This window comes from Talpa occidentalis, unplaced genomic scaffold, assembly GCF_014898055.3.
Source record: "Talpa occidentalis isolate TD23 unplaced genomic scaffold, MPIMG_talOcc4v2.1 talOcc4.16, whole genome shotgun sequence".
NCBI classification, from domain to species: Eukaryota; Metazoa; Chordata; class Mammalia; order Eulipotyphla; family Talpidae; genus Talpa; species Talpa occidentalis.
In genome coordinates this window covers 37,942,439-37,963,122 of record NW_023601653.1, presented here as the reverse complement: position 1 = coordinate 37,963,122, position 20,684 = coordinate 37,942,439, and the positions used below count along the sequence as shown (strand labels likewise).

Here is a 20,684-nt window from a genome sequence, read left to right as displayed (position 1 = left end):
ATTAGAGAGGAAATAAAAACCTTTCTTAAAAAAATTTCAGAGTTGCTCAACAGCAACAACAACAAAACAAAATTAAACAGGTAACTATAAATCAGAGACATTCTGCAGGGGGGTGGGGGGGAGAGGTATCAAAACCAGGGCAGGAGGAGCACAGGGGACTATGGTGATGGTGCATGGGTGAACTGGTGGTGGGAATTCTATGGGGGCTGCACTTGAGAAAAGAAAGCAAGCATTGTATAAAAATAAACAATGATGTAAAATATAAATAAATTATTAAAAAATTCAGAGATGGAAATTTTAAACATTTGCATTAGAAAAATATAATCAGCATATCAAATCACAGCAAAGATTAGGATAAAGCTAATGAAAAATGTTTATTAATTCAAATATGCTTAAAGTCATATTAGTTATGGTACAGGTGGAAACAGATAACAAACATTATGAAGATGATGTGTGAGTGACTGAAATTTGAGAAGTTGCTCTAAGTCAGGTCAGCCGATGGGTAAGGAAGGAGAATCAAAGGACCCAGATGATGTATTCTACAGTAAACTGTGTGTGAGATGGTTCTTCACTTTCCCAGAATTATCAGTCAATCCACTTTCACCCAGTCTAATTCTTTAAAGTCAGTTAATTTAAAAACCCTGAATTGAAGGTCTCCCTAACCTAGGAGTGGGAGAATTTTTCTTCAGTGTGAACATAGCAGAAGGAAAAAGCTTTCTCTCTGTAGCTCCTGTGCATGTAGGCTTGAGCCCCCTCTAAAATATTCTTTGGATACTGGGAGGCTGTGCTGGCCACGGTCAGTGTCACCCCCATCTGACTTCTGTGTGTTCCCAGAGCATGATACTGGCCAGATGCCACACAAAGGGGCTTGGGTGATATCAAGGCGCAGCTCTAATTTACTACACATAATTTTTCTTTAAATTGCATGCTGGAAGAACTGTTGTTTAAACATCATTGATGCACATGCACCACTTTATTATATTTCACCCATGTTTACTAAGGCATGCGAGAAGTTCAAACATAATAGACTGTCATTTCTCTGAATTGCTAATGAAAGCTGAAGGACTGAACACACAAATCAAGCTGCTCATTTTACCCCATGCTGTTTGATGAGAACTTAGTATGTACAACCAGCCACACAACAAAGTGGCTCAGTTCTCCGGGGGAAATCCTGAAAGTGTACCTGCTGTAATAAGGAAGAAGCCTTGCTTCGCCTCAGTCTATTTTTAGACACCAGATATTTTCGCACAATTTTTAGCCCTTTCCTATAGCAGAACGCTTAAATGAATCATTCTCATCTTGTCAATTTGATTGCTAAATTGTGCTTGAACTTTCTCTTCAGGTGTTACAGGGCTGCACAGACATTTTCTGCTCAAACAGAAACAAATGAGGGTTAGAGGGAAACCTCTGGCCTTTAAAATTCTCCAGCTTCTAGCTGACCTATATTTCATTCATTAGTCTTGGGCAACAGCTGATTTCCTTAGAAATTTCCTTAGAAATTTGGTGCAGCCTTAAGGCCAATAGAGTTGCTGTAGAGCATACAATGAGTCAGAACATATGTGGTCAGCCAACTTTTTTGTAGGAAAGTATTCTGGATATAATGTAACAAACCCGGCAGAGAGAGAGCTGGCCTGAGGATCTCTGCCTGCTCCTTCAACCCACAAATACCCATCAGGACCTACCATTTGCTAACCATTGTTTGAGGCACTGGAGATACAGCAGTGAACAAGACAAAGTACCTAAAATGTAGGGTGGCTTGCATTTTAGTGAGAGAATGAGAAAGAAAAAAATGATATATGTATGAGTTAGTTTCAGATAGTCCTACGACTAGGGAAAAACCAAATAAACAGAGGTGCAGGCAGAATCTCAGATATATTTGCAGTGCTAACAAAGGTTCCCACTTCATGATCTGGGAAACTTCTCTAAAGATGTGGGATTGCTCCTTGCAAACATCCTTTGCTCTGGGGTTCTTTTTTTTTTTTTTAAGATTTACTTATTTATGCATACAAGAATTGGGGTAAGTGCAGGGATGAGAGGATTCATCAGAGAGGGTGGGGAGCCGAACAGGCAGACCACTGAAATACACTGCTGAGGGGAGCAGAGGGAGAGACAGGAGAGGTCTGCTGTGCCATGTGGGTTAGCTCCCTGGCTGGGGATTGAACTCATGCTGCAGTGGCTGGCGATAGCTTGACAGTGTCTTTAACCCCTGCGCCACCTGTGAGGCCTGCTTTGGGTTCTTGATGCCGATGGTGAGAGTCTCTGACAGGGCACACCCTGCTGTCCTCGCCTCTGTTCCTGGGGTGCAGGTAGCGATGGCACATGTCCCTTGGTATTGCCCTGTGTTCCTGAGAGGGTCATTCCCTCACTGACAGCAGAGTTTAACTCAGCATCTTTGGCATGCACTGTAGTGCATTCTTTAAAATAAAAACATTTTATTTTGGAATACTTAGAAAGTAACCAAGAGTGGCAAAAACATTACAAAGTACTCCTTTACATCCTTTGTCTACATACACCCCAACTTCTACTTTTTTCCTAAATCACTTAGGAGCACACTGCAAATATAATGGCCCACTATCTTTCCTTGACCCAGCTGTGCTGAAGTATAACTGACAAAAGTATGACATATTTAAAGTGTACAATGGGATGACATTTACACACACATCATCCAGCACCTTCCTTTGTATGAATCAATCAGTTGCTTGACTCATCTGACTTTGCTTACTCATCCATGACGCTCACCCCCTTTCTAGAGGGGTTCAATGGTACAACTAAGCAGAGGGAGCAGAATCAAACCTGGAAGTCAGAGTAAATGCCCTTGATACACCTGAGCAGTGTTACAGCTCAAAAACCCCAGTGTAAATGTCACACTATATTATCAGCTATAATAATGAAAATTTAGACCAATGAAGCATCAAATTGTGTGCATAACAAAGACAGAGAAATGCTGACCAAAGAGGGCAGAACCTTCAAAATTCCTGTCCTTTCCTCTTTAATTCAAGGTTGCCAGTTTTTCTGTGGTGCCCAGGGCACCTGATATTTTCTGACTTTGATTTTTGACACCCGATTTGATGCTGACTCTTTGTGGATGTATTTTAAACAGCTGGAGTATAGATTTCTCAGGCTATTGCATATTTCAGATTCTCAACTCCATATCCAAGTATCCAAATGTGAGAAGCAAAAAAGACTGATATCAGTTTCATACCAATTTGACCAAACTGATGTGTCTTTCTTTATATTCGGGGAGAAAAAAAATCCACACAAAGTTTTGTGGACTTATTCTGGCTACGAAGTGAAACCAGTATTTATGAAGCATCAAAGCTGGAAATGTAATATATAATAATATGAGTGATTGGCATCCTTCTGCATTTGTGAATTGCTCCAAATTCTTCATCAAAGCATAAGCAAAGAAAAATGTCCTACCTGGAAAGAGGAGGAAAGTCAAATAGATAATATACTAACTCTGGACCTGGAGTTGTAGTGTAGCATACTGTTTTTTCTCTTCACTAATGTTAGACAGCCATGATTGAATACCTTATCTCTAAGTGGGTGAAGCCACAAATTAAAGCAAAATCTGTCAAACCCAGAGTCTGTACAGATTTTCTCTAATAATTTGGATAAATCCTTCAAGCAGTCATACTTTAATATGCCAGTAATCTCTCAAATACTCAGATCAACACATTTTTATTTTACAAAATACTTTTATATTCAGAATTCATCTTGTCTTTGAAAAAACCATGGCAGAAATGAGATTGAAAATATCCCTCCCTTAATGCCTAGGAATACTCATGCCATTTTTTTTTTTTTTACTATCATCATTCAAAATTTTTAAATATGAAAGACTAAAAAAAATTTAAGAACATTTTATGTCATAGAGATGCAATTAAATGACTGCTGTCCAACTAACATGAATAATGCATTTCTCTTTTATACAAAGCAAATGCATTTTGTTCCTAAGTGATGCTTAATCCATTCTCCTTTTGGGGGGAAAGAACAGGAAGGTATTATAAGGATTTATAGTTAGAATTGGCATTTAATGAAAGATACATATTTGACTTATGATTATAAGATAACTGCTATAATAATTTTGGGTTGGGGCATAGTGGATTTTGATGTTAATGAAAAGCAACTTAATATTTAAAGTTAGCTTCTTGGAACAGAATTATTAACAATTACTCTTTATTATGCTATTGAAATAGTGGAGCCCATATTAAGAAATCTTATCTATATGTCTATGTAAATATTGGCTACAGGAAGCACCACGTCTATATTTACAGATCAAGTTTTAAGGAACAATATAAGTTTTCCTCAAACTTGGACAGAGGAGCTTATAATGCACTCTGCTACCCTGTACTCTTCCTCCTCTCTATCCCCACCCTATCCCCACCTCTTGCATCAAGACATGCAAGAGATGCATAAAAAAGTACTCATGGAATGGTCAAACTCAATAGCCTTCAGGGGGTCACTAGGAGTAGAGTTTGGAAGGAAGATGTGAGGAAAAGGCATAGCTTCTTTAAGGTTTCAGTTTCCTTTGGTTTGCTTACTCCCCAGAATTGGAGCAACAAAGTAGTTCTGGGGTGGCCTGAAAGAGTAAGTGCTTTTGCACTCAGGAGATCCAGGGGCTGACAGATGAGTCAAGATGTCCTTTAGATCTTCTTTCAATTCCTTGATGCATTTTTCTCAAGATACATCTTTCCTTGCTGCCAGGGTGGTGTAATAGTTTTGAGGGAATTTCAATTGGAAGGTGAGCACAGGAACAAGGAACAGAGGCTGTAAACTTGCAATTAGTACTTAGTCCAATTTACTCCACTAGGAGAACAGTTAGGGATTTTTAGCTGAAGCTTCAGCAAATAATAGTGTGCATTTCCCCACTGTTTCCTCTCTGCATTCCTCTTTCTCTTTTCTTATGGAGTTACTAGGGATAAAGATGACCATGGTAGGTGACTGGTTAAAGTTTCTGAATGCTGGGCTAGAGCTCCTTTTGATTTAAGTGACTTCTTTATGCCAAAAGAAGAATTAAGAATACTCTTCAATAAGACAATAAAGTAAAGGTTCAAAACTCCAAGTCTCTGAAGTCAGTTAGGAAGCAGTTTTCAAGATGGCCCTTAATTTTCTCCTTAAGAGAACCATAAGTAATAAATAGTTATTAACCACTTTGTTTTCTTAGCCATCTGGCTGACAGTCTTCTTTCACTTGGACTGTTGTAAACAACTAGGAAGATTTTGCAGAACCCTGACCTTTCTGGCTGCTATCTTATGATAAATGAACTAAAAGGTGTTTGCCCATTTTCAAACTCCAGAAAAAGAACTCATTAAGTCTACACAGAAAGTTCAAGACTCCATTGACATTTGAATTGCCTTAGGAGGAATGAAAGGGAAAATTCTATCACAAAGAATCACTTGGGCATCATGAAGTAAGAATTATGATTAACAGCTTCGATATAGCTAACATGTAATTTAAAAAATGACTTAATGACTTTAAGGAAAAATCTGGCCCTCAAACATGCATTATAGTTTAGAATTTATCACTAGAGAACTCACGAAGGGAAACATGATAATATTCAGTGCTTTAATTAGCATTATATAAAGTGGTAAGGATATTGGGAAGTTTCTTTACTCTGAGTACTCGGTAGCGAGGCCAAGAAGGAAGTGATGGAGAGCTAGCATTCTTGAACTTCAAACTGTGGGTATACCTTATTGCTGACAAGAATGCTGAGACCAACACAGGCTACCGCTGAGTTTTGCTAAATGTGACCAGTACTAAGAATGATGTTGTATAGTGTGGAATAGAAGAAATCTCAGCACGAGCTGATGCCATCTATACACAGGATTCAAATTGCTTTAGAATCTTCAAAACATGCAAACAACGTTTCATAGGCACAATATGTCTCTACATGAGCCATGTACTTTCATAACAAATCCTAGCTTTCAGAATAAGAAAAACCACATTTAATTCTTACAAAAGAAAATAATAATCATGAACTCAGTTGCTCAGAAAGTGGATTCATCTTGCTCCTTATTCAAATGGAGAATTCCCCTTTTACTGACAGATTTGCCAAACCATTCAATTTAATGTTGGGAATACTGCGCTGTTTCTCCTGAACTGCTAAAACTCCTGTCCTCTAAAATCCCACAGGTACTTAACTGACATGTATAAAATATAAATGGATATTGTTTTAGATATATGTATGAAATTAATAATGCTTTCAACCCTTCACTTGAGAACAGTTGCATTCTATAAGAGGTTTTCTAAGAATTACCTAGTTGGATCAAGTTTGGATACTAATTTGAATTTTATTCCCCTTTTAATTTTAGAACTTCTGTGTCATTCTCAAATTAAATGTTTCAAAATATTGACATTCTGGGCAAAGACATTTTAAGATAGTTCTCCAAAATGGTTTGTTGAAAAAATAAGTATCACTTATTGTCATTACAAGGATATGAACCGAAGTTTTGTAAGAATACAAAATCCCAAAATTCTGCAAGAGCTATCCAACGGAAGTAAATTCGGTTTCAAAGAGATAAGAAGAAAGGAGTAATTTCTTATTCAGCATATATATGATCTGCTACAGCAATTCTGAACCCTTTGTTCTGCAAGTTTGTTTCAATAAAGAAATAGATGCTGTGAAAGTCATCCCTGGAAAACAGAGGTGAGAGTAAGTAAATGAGCAAGAGCTGATATAAATTCAAGTCATTTTACAGAGGATTTGCACACAGATGACTTCTCACAAGTTGGCAAGCTTTTCCAAAGTCTAGATTTTATGAACATCGTCGAACATATTGTGCAGGATGCAGTCTGCGCCTGATGACATAGCACGATTTTTATTACCAAGTTGGAATGACTTAGGTCCACCAAATAACAGGGTTCAAAGGAAAAACAGCTGAAAAATCCAACAGTCTGGTCTAACCTGGGATGCTCTGTCTCCTCACAGCCAATGCTCCATCAGGCGGCTTTGTCTGGCTGGCAGATTTAGTGTAGGGACTCTCATCTGCAAAGGTACAATGAAGGGTTTGGTTAATTTCCATCCAGTTTCTAACGCAGTGAAGATTTTTAATGGATTGCAATCCTTCTGCCAGAGAGAGGTGATAAGGTAGGGTGTGGTAGGAAGAGGCAGTAGACCTGGGTCCTAACCTTGGTTAAGCTGTGGAACAAGACATTTTAATGCTCTGAACATCAGTTTTCTCTCCTAGAAAAGAGCGATACACTTTCTCAGCTCTTGGGATTGTGAGGACCAAACTATGTGCACATGAAGGCATAAAGTGGTAAGAAGTATGCAAATATTGTATACGAATTATTTACCTGCCACCTCCATTCACTGATAACTAAGTATCAGTGAGTATCAGCAGCAGAAGACAAAGGAATAAAATGGCTCATTGGGCACAAAGAATAATCAGGCAGAAGAACAAAGGAAATGAAATGTTACATTTCAGGTAAGCAGGTGACAGCATTAGTATCGCAGAGAAATAAAGACAGACAGAATTAGAAGGTTCCTCATGGGTGTAAACTGACAACAAGAGCAAAAATGGAAGGAAAGGGGTATTCAAAGACCAGAGAACCTAGGACAAGAAGAGAGAAGGAGTGATGGTTTGGCAAAATAAAACATATATTGCAATGAGCTTATTTATTTGACTTCTTTTAGAAAGAGATGAAAATAACCCGCAGAACCATAAAAAGAGCAACTGAAGAGAGAAGGTTTGAAGCTCAGCGTATGTGTGAGAGTAAGGCAAGAAGCTGAATGAGGACAACACTGGGTGACCAGATCACAGAGGTGCTGGATCTGTCAAATTCTAAGTCAAGTGCTTTTAACAAAATTTAGAAGAGAATTTAATTAGAATATGGAAGTATTTTTTATTTAGGACGGTAAATATCAGGGTTAAAATAGAAAGGAAGAATTCTTTCTAGTTTGCATAGGGCATTTGTATGAAGTAAAAGAGATGTCTGAATAACAACCTTAGATATTTTCAAGAATAAGATGTGTATGGCCTGAGTATTATGTAAAATAGTAATCTAGCATTAAGTCACAGGACCCAAATGTCACTCTGGCCACACTGTCAGGTTGGTTTGTTGTTTTTGTTGTAATAGAAATTCATTAAAGAATTAAAAAGAACCATACTGCGTATGACAGACTATTAAATGTAATAAGGATTAAATTCAGCAACAAGATTTTGTCATCTGAAAACATTAATTCTCCCAACTAAGAGGTTTGTGTTTCAAAATTGAGGGGCTTGAGTCCTCTCTGGAATGTACTTCTGTTTGGAATGATTCATGATTTCTTCATAAATGTAACAAGGTCTTTATAAGCAATGGCACCAAAGGAAAGATTAACACTGCTGCAAGCTGCAATTAACTTATAAAAGGAAGTCACGCTGTTACATGTTTATGTTTCATTTGTCACACAATTCTTTATATTCTTCCAACCATAAACTACCAACTTTATATACCAATACAATCAACAGCATCATTTTTGCTTATGAAGCACTATCCTACATCTTTGATTCTTCTCTTCACAAACACATTTTGAATGTAATCACCAACCACAAAACAAAATGCAAGCCTTACACTGCAAGCCTCCATTTGCCCCACAATTGGCCCTGAGTATCTGAACATTTTTCTCCCAGTGTTGACTCAGTAACAGCGATCTACTTTACATAGCACCTATGAAAAGAAACATACTATTAAAACATACCATATTAAAATCTGGATTTTGTACAAAGCTGATCTAAAAACATATTTCCTTTCATTGTCCAAAACTTTGAAACTGTGTATTTATGAGTACAGAGCACTGAGCCAGGAGATAAAGATCATAACAACCAGTTTTAGAAACAACATCTTGGAAACCTAAAGGTTTTCCTCAATTTTTAATTTGTCAAGATTCCAGCCAATTAAAGTTTTGGGTTGAATCCAGTGCTGGATTTTCTTAAAGGGCAATAAGAGATTTGCCCAGGAGACTCTGGGTTTTCTACTTTTTTTAAAGGAATTTACACAGTTTGCATTACAGAAGTAATCAACCTTGTTCAAAGTGTTCTCTCATTTATATTCAAAACAGTTTCCATGATCTAGAGAGGAGAAAGTCTAGCTATGCATATCCTTAAAAGGCTGAAGCCGGCCACGTGGCTGGTCTCCACATATCTACCTCCCAGCCCTGGCCCTCACTTCCAGTACTGAGAGTCCTTAGGTATGGGTGAAAGAAAACAATTATCAGGAATCAAAAGTGGTATTGGTCAAAGGACCACACTAAAATAACGTCCATGTTATCTAAGAAGAGCTTGCCACAGTCACTCAGGGTGAAAACAATAATTCCTAATGGAAGCAGATCTTGGCAGATTTATCAGCAGAGTTAAGGAGAAGAGGCAGAGCAGCATGAGAGCAGGTGACGTCTGTTTCTTTAAGGAAACTCCCTGACACTATCTCACTATTTTAAACACCTAAGAGGAGCATGGGCCTTAAAAAAAAACTTAGCCATCCAAGTGGACATCAACTCCCTTAATACAGTTTACTCAAAGTCAACTCTTGATTGAAATTCTGTTTGGAAGTAGAGGAGAGAAGACACTAAATGAGTAAGTAACTGATGGAGTCATAAAACCACATTAAAAGATAAAATTTTTTTAAAGCGGTACCCATTTTTTCCTTGAGATAAAGTTGTAGAGTGCTCAAGAGATTTGTGTGGTGTGGTCTCCCCATGAATCCGGTAATGGAGATTTGTAGATATATCCCTAGAATTTTATGATTATAAGGGATGATCTAGAGCAGAGAGCACTTTCATTTTAAAGTTGGAATGAGGCCCAGAGCAGCACATTTATAAAGAGACACACATCTAAAATGAGTCAAGACTTGGTTTCTGTTCTTTTTTTTTTCTTTTAAAGATTTATTTATGCATACAAAAACTGGGGTACAGGTCAGAGGTACAGGGGGTGCAAGGATTCACCAGAGACAGAGGGGAACAGAACAGGCAGATCTATGGAAATACACTGCTGAGGGGAGCAGCGGGCAAGGCAGGAGAGGTCTGCTGCGCCATGTGGGTAGCTCCCTGGCAGGGATCGAACGCGTGTTGCAGTGGCTGCGGATAGCTTCATGGGTTGTATCTTAAGCCCTTGTGCCACCAGGGAGGCCCCTGTTTCTGTTCTTCTTATTTCCCTGCTCTTTCCTCCTTATTTTATTTCCTCTTGGATGAACAGCAAGACTGGGTAAGTCCTCAGGTGCACGCTTCTGTATTACGCAGGTAAGTGAACAGGCATACCTCTCCAGCAGAGCATGAGTTAACTTAATTCTTAGAGAGAGGCTTATCCAAACAAGTAGTCATAGTCAATTCCTTTTGTGTATATAAATCTCATTTCTCCCTCCACCACATATTTGTGTACCTAAACTAAAATTATAGTACAGAAACAACTTATACTTTTCCATTCACTTTTCTGGAAGAAAAAATTCCTAAAGAAATGTCAGTGCAAAACTCACTGTGCCACAGGAAAGGCATCAAAAGCTTTAGTGGACTATAAGACATCTGCCAATTCTTTTCCTTTATCAGGGAAATACTAACTAGACATTCAAGTTCCAACTAGTTACATAAATGAAAGAAAAAATAGGTCAGATAACTAGGAAAGGAAATCAACCAGTAGGGCCTAACACACACTAGACATTTATTAAATATTTATGCTGATACATGAATGAATTATAGTCAGTTTCTCAAACGAGAGTATTTATTGTAGGAAAAGAACCCCCCCAAAAGTCAAATAACTGTTATAAGTTACTCTCCTTCCTCCCTATTTCTTTTCCTAGGTTTGTAGTTTATTCCTCTTTATTTTTTTTTTTAAAGATTTATTTATTTATACAAGCACTGGGTACAGTCAGAAGTGTGGGAGGGTGAGAGAATTCACCAAGCCAGAGCGGGGAGCAGAGCAGGCAGAAGGACTGAAGTACACTGCTGAGGGGAGCAGCGGGCGGCAGGAGAGGTCTGCGTGCCATGTGGGACCCTCCTCTGGTGTCCGGGGAGCAGCCGGGGATCGAACTGGCGCTGCAGAGGCTGCAGGCAGCTTCGCAACCCAGCGCTCAACCGCTGCGCCACTGGGGAGGCCCTGTTCCTCTTTAAAATCTTGCCATCACACAATAGTTTTCAAGTATTGACTTACTGTATGCTAAAAATTAGAAAAATATATTTTAATATTATATAGTTTGCTTTAGATTACAGAAAAATGTATCAAACAATCTTTAAAACAATGCCCTTAACAGCCAGAGGGGGAGGAGAAATGGGAGGTGGAAGGAGAACACACTGGACTATGGTGGAGGACCAGCGGGGCTTTGGTGGTGGGAGGCTATGGTGTCCACATCCGAGGGGAGAAATCCTATACTGTCAAAAAATTAACAAGTTGTATGGATAGAGCTGGAAGGGATCATGCTCAGTGAAATAAATCATAAAGAAAAAGAAAAATACCAGATGGTCTCACTCATAGCAGGAATTTAGAAAACCTAAATAAGGGACCAGGGAAAAGACTAATTAATACAAAGTAAAAATCAAAATCAACAAGCAACTATAAACCAGAGACACACTATGGGGTGGGGAGAGGAAGGACTAGGATCAAAATAAGGAGGGGTGCAAGTGTATGGGGAATCACCAAAATGAAAATGCATACCTTGTGCAAAAATGAAAAATGATGTAACAATTATATAAAATAAAATATTAAAAAAATGAACAAGTTGTAAAACCAGGGTATTTCATTAAAAAAATTAAAAATTCCTTTAAAAATTTTTTGATTTTCTCTCCACAGAAAAACTAATTCAACTCATCAATCAATTCAGTAAAATGGCAGGATACAAAATCAATACGCAAAAGTCAGTAGCCTTCCTATACACAAACAACAAATCTGAAGAAGAAGAAATCAAAAAAACCATCCCTTTTATTATCAAAACAAAAAAAATCAAATATTTGGGAATAAATCTAACAAAAGAGGTAAAGGACCTATACAAAGAAAACTATAAAACACTGTTAAAAGAAATAGAAGAAGACACAAAGAAATGGAAAGACATCCCCTGCCCATGGATTGGAAGAATAAACATTATTAAAATGGCCATCCTTCCAAAAGCAATATACAGATTCAATGCTATTCCAATCAAAATTTCAATGTCATTCTTCAAAGAAATAGAACAATTATTGATGAAATTCATATGGAATCACCAAAAACCCCGAATAGCCAAAGCTCTACTGAAAAAAAAAGAAGGAAATGGAGGCATCACACTCCCAGACTTCAAACTATACTACAAAGCCATAATCATCAAAACTGCATGGTATTGGAACAAGAACAGACATACAGACCAATGGAATCAAATAGAAAATCCAGAAATAAACCCACAGATTTATGGTCAACTAATCTTTGACAAAGGAGCAAAGACTATGCATTGGAGCAAAGAAAGTTTGTTCAATAAATGGTGCTGGGAAAACTGGGTCGCTACATGCAAAAGAATGAAGCTTGACCACTACCTCACACCATACACAAAAATCAACTCAAAATGGATTAAAGAACTAGACATAAGACCTGAAACCATAAAATACATAGAAGGAAATATAGGCGAAACACTACGTGATTTGCACATCAAAGACATCTTTACAGACACATCACCCAAAGCAGTGATAGTGAAGACAAAGATAAACAGCTGGGACTACATCAAATTAAAGAGCTTCTGCACAGCAAAAGAGACAATAACAAAAACAAAGAGAAACCCCACCAACTGGGAGAACATTTTTGCACCCAACACTAATGATAAAGGACTGATCACAAAAATCTGCAAAGAGCTGATGAGACTCAACAACAACAAAGAAAATAATCCAGTCAAAAAATGGGCAGAAGAGCTAAAAAGAAACTTCTCTGAAGAGGAAATGCAAATGGCCAACAGGCATATGAAAAAATGTTCAACATCACTTGTCATCAGGGAAATGCAAATCAAAACTACCATGAGATACCATCTTACACCAGTGAGAATGGCACATATTAAAAAAACTAGCAACAACAAATGTTGGCGAGGGTGTGGAGAAAAAGGAACTCTTCTGCACTGTTGGTGGGAGTGCAAACTGGTCCAACCACTGTGGAGAGCTGTGTGGAGATTTCTGGACCTACTAAACATAGAGCTTCCATATGATCCAGCAATTCCACTCCTAGGTATTTACCCAAAGGACATTGAAACATCAATTCCAAAGAACACCTGCACCCCTATGTTTATAGCAGCACTGTTTACAATAGCTAAGCTTTGGAAACAACCCAAATGCCCAAAAATAGATGACTGGATCAAGAAGATGTGGTACATATATACCATGGAATATTACTCAGCATTCAAAAAAGATAAACACATGCAATTTGCAGCAACATGGATGGCGCTGGAAGGGATCATGCTCAGCGAAATAAGCCAAAAAGAAAAAGAAAACTACCGGATGGTCTCACTCATAGCAGGAATCTAGAAAACTTAAATAAGGGACCAGGAAAATGAATATAAGAAAGTGAAAATCAAAATCAACAAAAAACTATGAACCAGAGACACTTTTTGGGGGGTGGGGGGCGGGAGGGGAAGGATTGGGGTCAGAATGGGGCGTTTGCAATTGTATGGGGGAATATAAAAATAAAATTTATTATTTAAAAAAAAATTTTTTTTATTTTCATTCCAGACTGTCAGTCTTGACTTTGATGGTGCATCATATTAATAAGAAATTCTTATTGAAAGTCACTATAGGGACAAAACAGACATTGAGTTAGTGAGCTATTGCTCAGTGAAATGAATTCTACAAGTGATCATTAAGGCATCTCAGGGTATCAGAACTGTCAGCCTTTCTAATGTGATCTGAGCAGCTAGATATCACTGTCACACATGATGACCACCCAGGATTATAGGGGCTGCATATCGGCCATCAAAAAGAGAGCATGGCTCCTCTTTATAGACATCCCATCAGGCCAAGGAAAATGCCCTCCAAATAAATGGAGAATTGACACTATGACAGAGACACAGGAAGGGTTTAGTCAAGTGTATTTTTAAAACAGAAATGGAACAATGGCGGGGGAGGGGAGGACCATCTGTCCCTCTCATTTCCCCCAATTCGGCCAGTCTCTTCACATGCCAAACACAGGAGGGGCAAACACAGATCATTTGTTTTGATTACATAGTCCAAGTGAAACTGGTGTTTATAAATGTGGAAAGTAAACAGAAGGTACCTAAGGGGGTAAGGCTTCACTCTGCATCACAATCAAAGTCCATGTTGGAGCCAGGAGAATCACATCTCGAGGAATGGACTCAGGTCTCCTCCCCTCGTGTTCTCACATCCTCCAATGGTTGCGTGGCATCAAATAGCCAATTTGCAATCATTCTGGTTCTTGTTCATCTACTACCTCTCCCATTCCCAGGGTCTGGGTTTCCCACAGGAAATGGATGTGATTATGTTTTGAGACTCTCTAGCTGTGTTCTGGTCTTTCTTGAAGAAAAGAAAAATTAAAAAAAAAATTTTTCCTTTGGCTGAGACTAATCAGTCTACGCTAAATGATTCCTAGCAACTAATTATGCACAATTGAGGCACCTGCTAAGCCAACAGATCCCCTAACTTCTTGATTAGGCATTTTGTGCAATTAAACATTATGACCATTTCCTAGCAGCGGGGAGACAGGCAGCTCATGTCACCATCTTCATTACCAACATCATTACCAACTCAGGAGAAAACTGTTTTTCATGAATGAACAACATGAAATCCTTTGTGAAGGAAATAACCTGTCTCTTGCATTCAATTACATTCTACAAATTTTAGTGCCTACTATGTGCAAGCTAAGAATCAAAATCGATAAAAGATACTAAAACTAAGTGGCATGGTGATCATAGAGTCATTACTTCAGAGGTTTGAGATTGGAACATGGAGCTTCATTAGTTGAGGGGGAAAATGAGCAGGGTCTTAGGGATACTGGCGGAGGTGGGGCACTTGAAAGCTCCACAGCAATGTATTTATACAGAATTTTTCAATCAGAAAATCAAGAAGAAAATCATTTAATTTTTTCATCCAGCATAGGAATTTTGTGTGGTGTTCAGTCATCTTTCAGTACATGGTCCTGCGAATATTTTATCCTAGCCCAGCATGAACATATTGTGGGTTGGCTATTTCTCTGACACACTAGACTTCCACTTGAGTTTGCTGCCTTAGTGGTTTCATGGCACACTAAATTTTTTTAATTCAATTTTTTATTATTATTTTAATTTCCGGGTTATGGTTTTACTCCTCTATTAGCTGCACCTGTTCCACTCACCCTCCACCCAACACCACCCTCTTGCTGCCACCATGCCAATTCCCTAAGATTTCCTGAAGAATAGCTGACACAGGTTTTAACAAAATAATTTAATTATGTCTTTCTTTTTATTAAAAGAATGGATAACTATAGGCACAGGGTGCCATGATTTAAAGAAACGCAAACTCAAAGATACAGTGAAATATTTCTTTCCAGCTCTAAATAGCTCTTAATCCCTGATTAAAATAACCCTGTTTTTTCTAGGGTCAAACAAAAAAGTGTATTCTTAATCTCTCTTAGAGTCAGAGATTCTTGTGTCCTAAATAGTCTTCACATCTACTACTTTGGCATATGTAGGCTAGGCCATGGAGAGCTGCTTGTAACTGTTGAGAATGAATTAATTCCATCTCCTTCCTTAATGGGATAAAGTGATTCACACTGAGATTTAAACCAGAAGGGAGTTCAAAAATGATCTGAGCTTGACGGCAGGAGACAGAGGTATTATGTTATATTCCATTATAGTCTCTTTCCTATTAAGAGATGATTTTCCCCCACCAATCATCTACTTCCCCTTCTCTCTTTTAGGTTTTGCATCTGCATGGCATTAACATCTATCCTTGACTCTGCATATTTCTTCATAGTTTTATAACTCACACACAGATGTGCTTTATATTCTTAAAGGGAGCCAGGTCTTTGTTTCTGAACATTAAAAAAAAAAAACAACAAAAAAAAAACAAAACCCAAAAACAAAAACCCAAAGAGAGCACAGCTGCATTTTTTAAAAGATTTATTTATTTATACAAGAACGGGGGTACAGGTCAGAGGTGCAGGAGGGTGAGAGAATTCACCAGAGACAGAGTGGGAATCAGAACAGGCAGATGGACCAAGGACACTGCTGAGGGGAGCAGCAAGTAAGACAGGAGAGGTCTGCCGCGCCTTGTGTGTATCTCCCTGGCTGGCTGGGAATCGAACCTGTGCTGCAGAGGCTGTGGACAGCTTCACAGTGGGTGCTCAACCCACTGCACCACCAGGGAGGCCCCATGGTTGCATTTTTAAAACATGTCTTCACAATGTTAGTTTCTCCTCTAAAAGTACATCAATCATAATCAGATAATCATTTCAGGGATTAAATGTGATAGACCCAAAGAATGGCAGCCATACAGATTACATCCCGTAGACTTGTCTTAGTAGTAGACCATTTTTTCTCTCTCACTGTTTCATTATCTAACTCTTTGCTACTCAAAAAGTGACTCAAGGCTGAGCAGCATGGATATCACCTGAGAGATTGGCAGAAATGTAGACTCTCAGGCCCCACTCCAGACCTATGAAATGTTAGCCTACAATTAACAATATCTCCTGGTGATTCATATACATTAAAATTTGCAAAGCCTGATCCAACTGATAGGACCAATAGCAACCGCACAGGGAGTGAGGATATACCTGCCCTGATGTGTCACCTGATAGTGGCATCCCACAAAGAAGTTGATAGAATGGTTTCAACAGTATCCCCAAGTCTCCAATACTACAGTTATCAATTTACTTATGGAATGATTTCTTGAAGTGTAAATGAAATGAGGCAATGTTATGGTTTTGAGTGAACTTCACCTTCTATTGATCAACCTCAAATCCTTTAACAGTCCCCAAATGGTTACCTATGGGCCTAACTATAAACAGCAAAGGTCAATTACCTGAAGCAATTAAAGTTGCAATAATAATCTATTAGTCAATTTACACTTTAGGATAGAGAGAGGAAATAGCATGGCATTACTACCCCTTAGCTAGTAAAGGACAACTAAAAATGAAGAGTTACGTAGGGACACTGGGGAAGAGTCGTCCATGGCACTACCTTCTTAAACCCTTTCTCTTCAAACATAGTGCTGCTTCTTTGCATCTGCACAGTAGGAAGCTGTCCAGCATAGAACCTGACCTATGATTTTCATGTAGAGATAAACTGGACCAAAGTGGCCACGGAGCATCTGGTCAACCTCATAGAAGTGGTCTGAAATAACTGCTGCTCGCTGATGTCTGTAGGTCTTTTGAAAACTAATATCTCTAGCCAGGTTAATTTGTAAATCCTCTCCAAAATTAATGAGCATGAAATTGCACATTTTCTGCCTCTGACATTCCTACTTCTCATGTGCCTAATTCACAAATGATAATTCCTATGCTTTTTGCTAGTACTGTTTCTAGCAAGGACAGATGAGGACGAGTCAGAGCAACCACAGACCAGCTTCATCACCAATGAATAAACATTTTTTTAGGGATGAACTCTATGCCATAAAGCACGTATTTATTACAATGTCAGATCTCAATTTAAAACTTTAAATTCTTAATTTCAGTGTCTATGTGTAGAGAGGGCTATATATATTTTAAATCTGTGGGTGAATCATCAGATTATGCCAGCTGACATTCTTGGTATCTTAACACTAGGAAATATGTGTAAGTTCAGTAAGTCTTATCATTAGAAGAAACATCTGATGGAAAACACAAATTATTTGAGGGTCGTGAATATTGGCTATTTTAAATCACATTTGCCAATTCCTACTTTAAAAGCTCACCATAGTTTAAGCAGGCTAGACCATATCTGAATATTTTTGGAAAGTCACAGAAGTTTACGATTTCATGCAGCAGCATCTACAGTTGGGTGGCAAAATTAATATTAAATAAGATATTTGCAGACATTAAAGTTTCTCCAATTTTTTTTGACTTAAGAATAATATGAAATCAAGAAGTTACTTTGATACATGTAGATGACAATTTGGTCTGGAGTAAATTTCAGCAAATAATTTAAAATAAAACAGGCATTTTTTGAAATAACTCATGAAACAAAATGTTAAAAATGTCTCTACTCAAAAGACTGAGAGTCACAACTCAAAATTGGATCATTTAAATGATTATATCTTTTGATTACTTAAATCACTTCCTTTTTGCCCCTTATCTGGGACCATTTTTGCATTTCTAATGGAAACTAGAGAAAGAGATGGAAATTTTGTAAAATCAGGATTTTCAAAGAACTCTTACATGATATTACTGCAAAGGTTTCTATATTTAGAAAATTTCAGAATAGGTCAAGAGGGGTGGAAAAATTGATTGATTGAAGCAAAATGTAATCAGGGTGACAATTTAAGAGCAGGAATGAATGCTGGATGTCATTAGAAATGATTCATATATATCTGTGGGGTGGATCATTCCCATCTAAGCTTCTTTATTCAGAAAACAGCCTTTAAAGTGCTCACCTGTTACTATTCGCAATCAATGCTATATGAAGTTTTATAACTTAGGCAACTTTCAAACCTGGTTCAGTGGTTTAGTATTTTTCCTTCTTTTTTCCTGTTAACCAGAGTAAAATGGAAACAAATGTTAACTGGAGGCAAATAAATGATCAGAGGGGCACTGCCATTGACAAATTTCTAAATGAACTGAAAAAATGAAAATATTACCACCCAAATTACTAACTGGAAATCTGTCTTTATAACTAGCATTTTGGACTAATTAAAAGGAAAAAAAATGAATAGCAAACATTTATAATCTTCAGTAACATTTGAGAGTTAGGGTACAGACTATTTTCCTTAAGGTCACTGATAAGATGAGGAACAAAGACCTTTGTTTCCATATGCAAATCCACTGCTTGACTCCCAACAACTCCTTCACGTCTGAAGTGTATCATGTGTTCTTAGAAGCAATGTTTCAAAGGATGTTTCTGGTATGCTGAGGAAAACCAGTTTTTCGAGGTGTCTGTTTTCATTAATTATCAAAACAGGGGTCTCCCTGGTGGTGCAAGGGGTTAAACATCAGCACTATGAAGCTATCCACAGCCCCTGCAGCACGAGTTCCATCCCCAGCCAGGGAGGTGACCCACATGGCCCAGCAGACCTCTCCTGTCTTGTCAGCTGCTCCCCCCAGCAGTGGATTTCAGTAGATCTGCCTGTTCTGTTCCCCACTCTCTATGGTGAATGCTCTCAGCATCCTCCGCCCCATGCACCTCTAGCCTACATCCCAGCTCTTGTATGCATAAGTAAATAAATCTTAAAAAAAAAAAAGAGGATGCAGAGGTTTATGTAACTAAATGTATACAGGAAGCAAAGTGCAGAAGTGAAGCTTTACCATAGGTGCCTTCATTTGGTCAGATCTTTACCATGATCTATTTACCAAAAGTTGACTCATACTTTTTGGGATGACTGTGTATGTGTGTGGTGACGGAGCTTGAGGGGTTGGGTGTAAAGTGAGGTACATCTCCTTAGAGTAGTCACTATGACTAGATTTTTTGTATTTCTGTGTGATGACATATCACTGATAGAGGGACATGGGACAACATTTGAAGACCTGGAACTGCAATTTAGAAAAGAAACTAATATCTCTCCCAGTTTTCAGATCTCACTTCCTTGTCATGAATTCTTAGTTTAGTTTATGATATAAGGTGCAAAACTTTTCTACCACATAAACAAATCACTTGAAAGAACACCTTTTAGCCAAGGAGCTTCAAGCATTTTAGGACATGAAGGCCGAATTTATCTCTCTAACTCCTACTCTATGTCAACATTTCTCTACTGATTGAGCATTTATGAACTGGTTGCTGCAAGTGGTTTATCATCTGAAGATAAATAAATAGTGGGACATTCCCTTTTCTCCTTTAGAATACCAGACAGCATATTCATAGCCTACTGTTTACAATATTTCAAATCTTTCATTAGTGTTCATGCAGCTAGAAAGGGAAAATAAATCTTGGACCAAGGGACATCTAACAATGCAATGAAAAAGATGCTGTTTTGATTTGTGTGATTGCAACAGAGGTCACTGAATCTGTCTACCTCTTCCTCTGATGCCCAAGTCTGTCTCTACAAGCAGCCAGGCTCCAGAGCAGGAATGCTGCAATCTCATTTGTCAGACTCAAGGATGGCTCTCTACAGCAAGTTACTGGAAGGCAGGTGTGAACTCTTTGATAAAGACTCTTTGATAAAGATCCAGGTGATTAAAAACCAGACCCCTTCCAAGATTGCCATCTCTTCTGGGCATAGCTTATTTCAAGACTGATCTCTGAACTCATTTTTTAATAGTTACTGGTTTTGAAAATTCCCAAATTTAAGCTCAGTTTCTAGGGAGCCAGTGTTGTCCCATTCCACTTTAGAATGAATAGGTTCTTGGCTCTGGGGTGAGAATCACATTTGTGTCTTGGGAATAGTATATTTCATACATAGCTCTTGCCTTGTCACATATTTTGCTTTATTAATTCATTGCTAGGTCAAGCAATAACAGATGACTCCTTATCAAACAGATGACGTGGATTTAATGCACAGTTAATGCAGGATTATCATGGCTGTCAGAATCCAGGGAGTCTGTGATTTTTGTTAATTAAAACCATACTCTGGCTCCTCTTTGGTTTCACGGTGAGATAACAGTGATTATACAAGACAAAAGTTTATGAGGTGTTAGGCCAGGAATAACTTTTGT

At 38.2% G+C, this 20,684-nt stretch overlaps 1 protein-coding gene across 14 annotated transcripts in view; it reads right to left on the bottom strand.

The window, feature by feature from the left end:
- The window catches only part of GRIP1 (glutamate receptor interacting protein 1), a 694,619-nt gene that overhangs the window by 206,307 nt on the left and 467,628 nt on the right, over positions 1-20,684 (bottom strand). For all 14 annotated transcript variants that reach the window (XM_054696252.1, XM_054696249.1, XM_054696250.1 and 11 more), the window contains one exon: positions 6,905-6,985. In XM_054696252.1, coding sequence (XP_054552227.1) covers positions 6,905-6,985 — 81 coding nt within the window. The remainder of the gene's footprint in view (positions 1-6,904; positions 6,986-20,684) is intronic.